The sequence below is a fragment of the Pyrus communis genome, chromosome 6, assembly GCF_963583255.1.
Source record: "Pyrus communis chromosome 6, drPyrComm1.1, whole genome shotgun sequence".
Classification (NCBI taxonomy): Eukaryota; Viridiplantae; Streptophyta; class Magnoliopsida; order Rosales; family Rosaceae; genus Pyrus; species Pyrus communis.
Window position 1 is genome coordinate 12005245 of NC_084808.1, and position 10606 is coordinate 12015850.

The following is a 10606-nucleotide window of genomic DNA, read 5'->3' on the forward strand; positions in this document are numbered from 1 at the left end:
CAGTCCGCAGTCCGATGGTGACTTTTGTTCTACTGCTATCATCAAGCTTGGACATGGTGCAACACGTGTCGATATCAGAGGTCAATCACAGCATAACATGTGTTAATGTCAGAACAAAGCTAGAAACTCTCTTCTATAAAAGGGGATCATTCTCCCACAATAATCCCTAATGTCATTTGTACTAAACTATTCACTAGAACTCACTAAAAGAGAGCTTGAACCTATGTATTTGTGTAAACCCTCCACAACTAATGATAACTCTTCTACTTTGTAGACGTAGCCAATCTAGGTGAACCACGTACATCTTGTGTTGTTTGCTTCCCTGTCCCTATTCATTTACATACTTATCCACACTAATAACCAGAGCAATCTAGCGAAGGTCACAAACTTGACACTTTCTGTTGTACTAAAATCCTCGCCAATTTTGTGCATCAACAATACTCATCATTTGAGTAGCCATCCTACATTTGAATACAAGGATGGGTACAATATAAATAAGTGTACATAGGATAAGAAAAAAGAGTGGTCAACTTCACTGAGCCGACCAACATATATCGCCGTAGACGGTAAGTAGTGCTCGAAAGGTAGCTAGCATTCCCCTTAAACAAATTAAGTTCGAATAACCATCCTCAAACGAAATGCAAGGAGCAAAACTTGTACCAAACCAATTTAGCAAAACTTATAAGTGGAAGAACAAAGAGTCTCCCCTCTTACCAGTTCTCTTTACAGCTACTCCACGTACATACATATTTCAGACACATACATCTAGCCTCACACCTTATTCCTACAGGTTTCAAAGAATATTACAATGATAACGGCTAAAATTTTTAATTTACCAACCAAAACTACCGTTGGTAACCCATAGCTACTACTGGGATCCTCACTTTGTGCCCCCGGCTACCTTTCATTATCACCTCTCCGAAACTGTAGGCTCCAGTGATGGACCGAACTGTCAGAGTCACTAAGAACTTTCGTGATGCACCAGGTCTCAGAGTCATTGCCCGAGGGCTGGCTTCAATGGCAATGGCTGGAGCCATTCTGGTTGTGATCACATAGGTTTCTTCTTCAGCAACATTTGTGACCATGCGTGTAACTGTTTGACTTTTCACAAGATGAGCTACTGTGATTGACGGAGAGTTGAAATTTGACGGGTGGCCCATAGTGTAGTTGCAGGGGGAGTTTGTGTAGTTCTTTATCTCATTAGAATTAATACCAGCTGTTGTACACAAGAAACCCAAGTAATCCTGATAGCCTAAAATTTAAAAAACGATAAATTATTCGATTGAGAATTCGTCACATAATGTGCCAAAGATAAGTCCGATAGTGTAAAACCACATCAAGAAGGTAGAAGAATACATACCCGCATCAAAGATTAGTCCAGGATCCAGAGCAGCTTTTGGATCAACATGGCCACTCCCATAATCAAAAGGGGTGGCACTGACAAACTTAATGGTTTGTGTTTCAGAATATTGTTGTGCTTGAAGAGGTTTTCCAGCCCTGTCGATAGTTGTTGATGTTGTCATCAAAGCTGATTTGATGGCAGCAGGGCTCCAATGAGGGTGCTTCTGCTTTACAAGAGCAGCTATTCCCGCTATATGTGGTGCAGCCATACTTGTTCCAGAAATCATGGCAAATCCCTCCCCTGCTCAAAGAAAATAATCCCTTAATATGTCAAGTGCATCACTAGAGGTACAATTGTTATTGACTTACGTTTAATTAGACGGTGTGAAGGAAAGAAATCTGAATATCTTCCCCTTATTGTCTAAGCAAAACAAGCATATCTCTCCAATATTTTCATAACCTATTTCAGAATTTGAAACCTAACAAACCTCTTTGTAACTAAAGTTTGATAGACGGCTAAGTACTAAAACATCTGGGGAAAGTTTGGAACACCAAAATATGGGGAAAGAACACTTGAATGCTTCGATTAGATTCATACCAACATAATTTGGTTCATCTGTTCCATTTGGAGACCAAGCAGCCCAAATCAGAGAACCAGGAGCTAGAATATCCGGTTTGAGAAGATCTGCTTCTTGGAAGCTGAAATCTTTGATGTTGGGTCCTCTAGCAGAGAATAGTGCCACCTGTGGTGCAGACTTGTGGAGTATAGGCATCAAACCATTCCCAATGCTACCTATACCTTTGAAGCTCTTCACACGACCAGTCCAATCCCTAACAGTTGAGATGTTGTAATAATCTATAAGATCCTGAACAACATCGACGCCAGAGCACCAAGAACCAATCGTGCACATAATTGCAGAAAGGGAAAAAGTTAGAACATGCATAAGAAGGAAACGGGGCCAAAGACATAAATAGTAGTACAAGTAAGTTGTAATAGATGGTAAGCACCGTAAGTTATCAGACAGTATCAAGCTCATATGCTACAAAGAAATGACAAAAATGGATTTTATTTTATTTTTCTTGTCAAAGAGGTCAAAGACAAATGAATTTGCATGAGTATAATATACACTCATATGCTACCGTAGTAAATCTAATTTCACAAAACACTTGAAGAATGTTCCATACTCTATTACTTGATTACAAGAAATCAAAATGTATAAGCCAAAAAAATAGACACTGTTTCGTTAAGGTGAAAAGTTGAAGTATTACCATTGACTTTTCAACATCAGTGATTAGAATCCCAGGAACGCCTACAGGAACAGGATCAAATTTTGTCCCCGGGGAAACATTTTCCACCGCAAGAACAAAACCGATTGCACCAAGACTTTTGGCTGTTTCGGACACTTTCTTGATTGATGCAGTACCAACAACGAAATTAAATGAATAGCCACAAAGAAGAATATTCCCCTGAACCAAGTTCTTGTTTAAAACTTCTGGTTTCTGGCAGTCTGAGGAGCTATACTTCACTACAGAAGAATCAAGAAGCACATCATTTGCAGCAACCAGCGTGTATGTTTGATTTGGATGTGTCGATGCTGAAAAAAGGGAAACAGAGGGGAGAATACTTCAGGCTTCGGAAATGCGAAATTGTAGAATGTGAAACAGCGATTGCCTTGGAATGCAAAAAGCATGTATCAAAAAAATACAAGCGATAACTGCTGTAAATTGAAGTGGTCGCAAGATAACACAACCGTGGAATGCTCCAGGATCCATGTCGAGGCATTACAAAATTCAACCTGAAATCAAACATGTCTGATTCATGCTAATGAGGCTGTCTTTTATTAGGCCTTTACCATTTTCACTGGTTACGATGCATTAAGATTAAAGTTAGGGTTGTTGGCTTAAATAAAGGTCTACCTGTTAGAGCTGATTACCAAAGTATATGTCCTGGAATCCCAAATAAATCATCGTACTGCTTTCATTTGAATCTTAAACACAACCACGCTTATCTCCCTGTTTGAAACTTACTTTTCAACATGGTATCAGAGCAATATTGTCCTGATACCTAAACCCATTGCTGTTCTTACCCTACTTTGACCACAACAAAGAGAAAAATTGGACAACTTCTCTATTGTTGCTATGCCACAGGTTCCACTACGTCTTCATCAAGATCTCTTATCAGTTCTTGGCTTATTTACTTTGGTCCTTGTGGAACGAAGGGATTTCCCCTTCTAATCTATGTTACAAATGAGCCTAAGCTGTCCACATTTTTCTGAAAACCTCATAAACATACTGTTATTCTATTTGCAGCAAGCTGAGAATTGTCAATACTCATTCTACAAGTTGAGGGAGAGTCTATAGATTGATTACAAGTCATTTAGCTTAATGGCTACCTATTAGAGTTTAGCCTAAGTCAGAACTGTTAGCTTGAACTAAAGTCTGGGTTACATAGCTGATTAACAAAGAAATTTTTTTCCACGAGATTATGAAGAAAGCATTTAAGTTACTGATGAATCTGCTACTAACAATATGCTAGAAGAACATAACTAAATACTTTTGCTCCCAAAACAGATACTTACGTGACAACCCAAGTCCAGCTAATATTTTTCCATTTCCAAGTGTTAGGTGGTTTTTGTATCTGCGATCATCAATGGCGGCAGCAACAGAAGCTATCCAAGGACTATAAGAAACCAAAGTTTTTGGAAAAGGTCCTCCATTTCCAGCTGCTTGTGCAACAAACACACCTGCTTTCACAGCTGAAAGAAGTGTGGCATCAAAAGGATTCAAATAAGTGGTTTTCGTGGTAGCTGGAGGACTGTTTGGCCCCACAGAAAGGCTCAGTATATCCACTCCATCATACACAGCCTGATCAAAAAAAAAAATGTTCAAATAAGAACCACCATAGCGACCAAAGGTAATAACCCAAAAGAATGTAAAACTAGTTGGCAAGGCAACATCTATCTGTTTCATCTTCAATGAAATATGTAAGCAGTCACCAACTTAAACCTTTTAGCCTCTTTTTTCTCTAAGATGATGGAGATGTGACAAGAGGACAAACTAGAAAATACTCTTTTTTTTTCTCTTATCTCTAAAGAATACATATTGATAGAATTTTGCAGAGTGAGCAGGAAGATATATCTGCATGTGCTCATACCCACACGTAAAAAAGACACCCACACACGCTCAAATGTACACAAAAATAAGTGCACCAAGCATTCACCCAATGTCTTTTGCTTATGTTATGGAATTATTGCACACCTGATCAATTGCGGCTACTACATCTGCTACAAACCCTCCAAAAAGCCTGTAAAGGGCTTTATATACAGCAATTCTGAAGACAGAAATTTATGCATCTCAATTAAAAGAAAGAATAACATTTACTACTTTAATTCAAGAAATGACCAGAGGAACTTATTATTCCTCACCTGGCACGGGGAGCCATCCCACTTGCTTTCCCAAATTCATGACCATGCATTCTCACTGGAATTCCATTATTACCAGCTGCAATAGCTGCAGTGTGACTGGAAGACAATGATACAAAAAGAGGAAACGAGCTTCAGATAGAAAAAAAAATCTCAATTGACACAAGCAGGAAGGGGAAAAGGAAAAGGAATCAAAAAATTTATGTTAGGATAAATGTTGCCTAAAACGAAAGCAAAATAGTTTCTGCCAATTCCAAGTAGTAGGAACCAGGAACTTTTATGGTTGTCACAGTTTTCCTTTTCTGAACAGTGAAACCCCAAAAGTTACATCTTCTGTAAATCCATCATAGTTATAATTTTACAATATTTTATCAATACGTTAGCATAATGCTATGCTCATATTCATTGAAATGTATGTCATTTAAGAAATGTCCTTATCTCTTTGTTCACAGAAGAAAGTATAAAACATTTTGTTATTTGTGGACGAGTATCTAAGCTTACTAACTGAATTCCCCAATTGATGCCATTCATGGTATGGCATTCACCGATGCCTATTAAGCTTACTATTGGATTCCCAATTGTGTTAAACTTACCAAGAAATGTACTTATCTCTTTACTTCTTTGAAACTACTTTGTTTCTTTAAATTTATGAAACACTTATATAAACCAAAAATATCCATTCAGAATGAAAGCAAATACACAATAGCACAGGTTCCCGTGAAGAACGTGTAACAGAGGTGTAGGGCCTAACCTTCCATGTCCATCACCGTCCATAGGAGAGGCAAAATCAATAGAAGGATTAAATACTCCAGCTGCTATTGCAGCTTTGGCAAAATGGTGAGCTCCAATAATCTTCCCATTACAGAAGCTCCTCTTGGTGTCTGGATCAACTTCACATTTACCTCTATACTTTGGAACAGGCCCATAAGGATCGGTATTGTGGTTCGCAAAGCTTGGATGGTGCGGATAAATCCCTGAGTCCACAAACCCTATCACAATATCTTCTCCAGCCCTATCGGAGCCACCTCCTGTCGGCCATACTCCGGTTGGGAGCCCTAAAAACTGTGGGGTGTGGGTTGTAAGTCTCCTCACCTTCCAATCTCTCTCCACTGATTTCACACCAGGAGCACGCATCAATCTTTCTGCCTACTAATGAAAGGAACAGCGTAAGAAAATGAGAATGTAAGAGAAGACATCAATATCAGTCATTCATATAAGCATTATAAGAGGAAGTGTCTGTCCAAGTTGTCACCTGTTCATGAGAAATGTGGACAGCAAATCCATTAATAAGATGTTGATAGCTGTAGAGTTTTTGGTAGCTCCCTTCCTCAAACAACATGCCAAGAAGCATATCGTGTTTACTCTCCAAGTGTCGGGCATACGATATGACTGATTCACTGAAAGAAGCCAAAAGAATGGCCAAAAGAGAACAAATGTTATTTATCAGTCCATTTCATGATTCAGAATCAGAGAGATAACTGCCCCATTCGTGAAGGGAAATATCTGATCAAGTATATGATAGTTTAGGATGAAAGATGTGCACTTTATAGACAATATCATATTGGAAGGCAATCTCTTTTTGGACAAAGTAACTAGTTGTATGTAAGCTGTCACATAATGGTACTGTATGAACATGTACATGACGCATAATTTGTTAGGAAAGAAATTGATGAAACTAATTACTATATCCCAACAACTACTTCAAACACGAAACATGTTGTAAGATTCACTTAAAGATCTAAGAAAGTCAGTTCACGAAAAACTAATTGATGGTAAGACTAAGCAATAACAAAGAAATTATTGCCATAATAAACACAAACAAAACAGATGACAGATTGTCGTGTGTAACTCTACTCTAACCTGTTAGGTCATTTCCTAAAAGCAAAATAGAATTGACAGTTCTATTTGTTGGATCCATTTTTTGATGGACTTTATCATCTTTTGTAAAAGGATCAATCAAATGTCAAATATTAACATATTATATAGAGGATTTGTGGCATTTCATATGATTTCACAGACGGTCCCAAAACATTGCTCTAGGGATGGTCGTAATTCTTTTTAAAAGATCTCCATCAATGTCATTAGATTCATACAATTAAATCATGCATGACTTTGACAGATTCTTGAATTTCATACAACCACCATCTGGCCTCAAGTAAACGCTCACAATTCTTTTTCTACTTCTGCAGCAATTAATATTTTTAAAACACCTACCTCTGTTCGTGCTGAGTGGTTATCATTTTAAAATAAATTGTTTGATAAAACGTCATCACTTTAAAATAATTATGGCAAACAATTAGTAAAAAAGAGCTAGACAATGTCCTGTCCTGTATGCAAGCAAAACCATTCATGGATGGATTAAGAAAGATATATCTCTGTTTGTACTGAGTTATGATTCTAATATAATTGAGCAAGAAAATAGCAGAAAAGTAAGCTAGACAGCATCAAGTCCTGCGTGCAAGCAAAACCCGTTAACCCAAGCTTGCCTGGATGGATTGAGGTTGAAGTCACTATCACCGGGTCTACACTCCCAAAGTCGATATCTAGCTTAAAATTAGTTTACGTTTTACACACCTAAGCATATCCACGAACTTGTTTGTACATGATTTGACATTACAAAGCCTATGCAGAGTCAATCGAAGAACTAGAATTCATACAAACCAACAACACACAAGTTATTCAGAAAATTCTTTGGCCCAACAAAGATACCTCCGAAGTCTAAGACCCCACTTGGACTATAGAAACAATAACCACATAGAAATCTAATTTCAATGCTTTTGGGAATGGTCAAGACCTCCCAGGCTGCCTATGATTGGTTGGTAATAGGATAATATTCTTATCCAAGATACATACATGCATAAATAAATGCATAATTGTGTGTGTGTGAAGAATAAGATATATAAAGATACTTTGGAAAAAATCATGCAGAAATTTGAATATACCTAGTTGTGTCAATCTTTTCATCAGATTCCACTGCAGTGGCTTCAAATCCATCAACACCACCTTGGTAACTTATAATAGGCTCTCCTTCAATCGTCACGATGTAAACATCAGCTTTGCCAATAATTAAAAGGGAAAACAGTACAGCAACTGCACACCCAAACTCCACGGCCACCATTTTTACCATTCAAGTATCCAACTTCACTACTCCACAAGATCTGAATCATCAGAAACACCAAGAGTCAATAATACGAATTGATCCTAAAGTAGGCTAAATTTAGAAAAACACAATAATTACTAGGAAATGACCACTACAATTACTAGGACCTGTGATTATTTTACACAATTGTGAGCTCAAAGAAAACAAAGTAAACAATTTCATTGCTTCCTTGGATAAATAAGGAAAAAAAATTGACTCGAAAAATTAGCTTAATCTCCTTTTCGGTCGAGCCTTTCCTATGTTGTGGAGTTGAAAACAACACTGAATTTCAACTAATAAAAATCGAATTCGCGAAAGTAAAAACACCCAGAAAAAGAAACCGAATACTAACATTACGAAAACTCGAAAACCACTTACACAAGTAGCAAAAAATTAAAAATGTACCAAGTTGTGGTAAGTAAGATGAGATTGCACAAGTAATTAGAGTCTTAAAAAAGTGAGATTTTGATTAGCAAGCGAGTGAGTGAGTAGTAGCTGAGTGGAAGAAATAAGGCAAAGTAGCTTCAACATCACAGCAAGCACCAAAAAGCATTCCTTAATAAGAAGTCGCTTCCATTACTAAACACCTTCAAAAAGCAAAACAATGAATCTCAAAAATTCCAAAAAAAATTATTAAAAATAATAAAAATCAAAATAAAAGCAACCCCTTTGTTATCGATCGAAGCAAGGAATAATCGGCCAACATATGCTGAACAAAATCAAAAGTGTAATTAAAAAAATGAAATAAAAATGGAAAGGGAGTGTTTGGTTACTTGCAGAGATCCAAAAGGGCGAATCGGACAGGGGAGAGTGAGGGAGCTGAGATTTACATCAAGGCTAACAATGGAGGGCTAAGATTTGATCAGAATGCGGAGTGCATTGCTTTGATTGCAGAGCTCTAGAGCTCGAGAGAGAGCTGGGAAGAAGCTGATCGACTTTCCAGTGAGTGAGTGAGTGAGTTAGTGAGTGTGGTTGTTAGGGTTTTTTTTTTTTTTTTTTTATTTAAATTTTTTTTATCGAGGGGGAGACAGCAAACCGCAGATGATGGAGGTAGGGATTAATTGTTAATTGCTCGGTAATGAAAGTAAATTTTGATTAATTTTGGGAGTAATCCTATTCTTTCCACAATTTTATACTACATTTCTTTACCATCTTAAATGACAAATGAGTGGAATAAGCTATATTATTTAATTTCAATCTTTTTATTAATTAAAACACTTAAAAAATCTTAAATGACAGAAACTCTCGTATACCACAATTATCATTTAATTAATAATTTTTTTATTAATTATTGATTAACATTTTGAAATTAAATGCTAATTAATTTAGATGATATGACTGTCCATATCAAATATGATATACAATTATAAAATAAAAATATAATAAGAATAGGATTATTGAAATTTTGGTCATTAGTTTGGATGGTGGTGCCAACATTCGCGCGCAAGCTGTCGGGTTTATGGTAAAAGACGAGACTACCCTCTTAGTTTTGTCGTGAGGGAGGACAGCAGAGGGGGATCCACCTGAGAGGGTGAGGGTGGTGAGATTTTTCAGTGTGATCAATACATGGAGTGGTACACCACTTATTATTATATAAATGATTTAATATATGTGCTAAAAAGTTAACAACTTAAAAAATAAAAATTTTCACCATTTCTATTAAAATATATGATATATCATTTCTCGCGTGGGTGAGGCCCATGAGGGGGATGGATGGAGCGGCTGCGGGTTCCGGTTCGATGTTATTGCAACTGTCTCGTTTCATGTTGTTTTGTCCGTCTGTCTTTTTGCCGGTGGAGATTCCCATTTTTTTTTTTTAATTTTAGTTTCTATTTTTATTTTTTTTTTTTCTTTCAAATAATCACTTGGTCATGGTTAAAAAGCTAATTCAAAAGAAAAATATTTAGGCTCGATACCGTCTAATGATATTTTTTCACTTGTAAGTAAAAGGTTTTATATTCGATTCTTGTTAAAGGCAAATTTGAATTATGTTCTTGCTAACTCATTGTGATGTTTGGTTCACTCTTCACCTTTTAATGTACATAATGTCGTTTATTAAAAAAAAATTAAAATATTTAAATCAATTTCAATTAGCATTTTTATACTGCTAGTTTTGTTTAATTTATATAGAAAAATATTCTACTTTAAATGGAATAGTCACTTACAAGCACAAAATAATATTGTTACTGTAGTTCTAGCGAATCTTATTATAAAGAATTTTATATTCAATTGTTAAAAATATAATATAATATTAATAATGAATTACTAAAGTACAACAAAGCTACGACTGGAGAAATTTTTAGGAGTGCCGGGAACACCATGTGTCATGGTGTTCCCTCACTCATTAGGATTTAGTTTTTTATATTTATTGAAATATAAAATTGAAGGATATCCAAGATGTCAAATCCTAATGAGTGAGGGAACACCATGTGTCATGGTGTTCCCGGCACTTGGAAAAATTTCTCCTACGACTGAAACACTATAAATGTATTACAAAGATACTAAGCCAAAGACTTTCAAAATTACACACCTAGAAATGCGTCATTTTAAAGAGCTCTTAAATTTAGTATGCTAAATTTATGAAATTTTATACTTGGTCCAAACATAACACAAGTGGGCATGAAAATATTTTTAACCACTTTGGCGGCACCCGATTCATCAATGGGATAGAACTCTCGAAGAGTTATTATCACGCGGATTATAA

General features: G+C 36.4%; 1 protein-coding gene across 5 annotated transcripts; it reads right to left on the reverse strand.

Moving 5' to 3' along the window:
* Positions 1-428: 428 nt before the first annotated feature.
* LOC137736746 (subtilisin-like protease SBT2.6) lies at positions 429-8862 on the reverse strand. 5 transcript variants are annotated; one of them, XM_068475996.1, is made up of 11 exons: positions 8676-8862; positions 7706-7921; positions 6016-6160; positions 5515-5909; positions 4767-4862; positions 4600-4672; positions 3921-4206; positions 2611-2936; positions 1940-2207; positions 1361-1642; positions 429-1252 (listed from the first exon to the last, which is right to left on the reverse strand). In XM_068475996.1, the coding sequence occupies exons 2-11, from the start codon at positions 7888-7890 to the stop codon at positions 846-848; spliced, it is 2463 nt and encodes an 820-aa protein (XP_068332097.1). In that variant the 5' UTR covers positions 7891-7921; positions 8676-8862; the 3' UTR covers positions 429-845. The 5 variants fall into 5 exon arrangements, with proteins under 5 accessions (XP_068332097.1, XP_068332100.1, XP_068332098.1 ...); XM_068475999.1 differs by having other exon boundaries at positions 8733-8825; XM_068475997.1 differs by lacking the exon at positions 8676-8862 and adding an exon at positions 8399-8519.
* Between the last annotated feature and the right edge of the window lie 1744 nt (positions 8863-10606).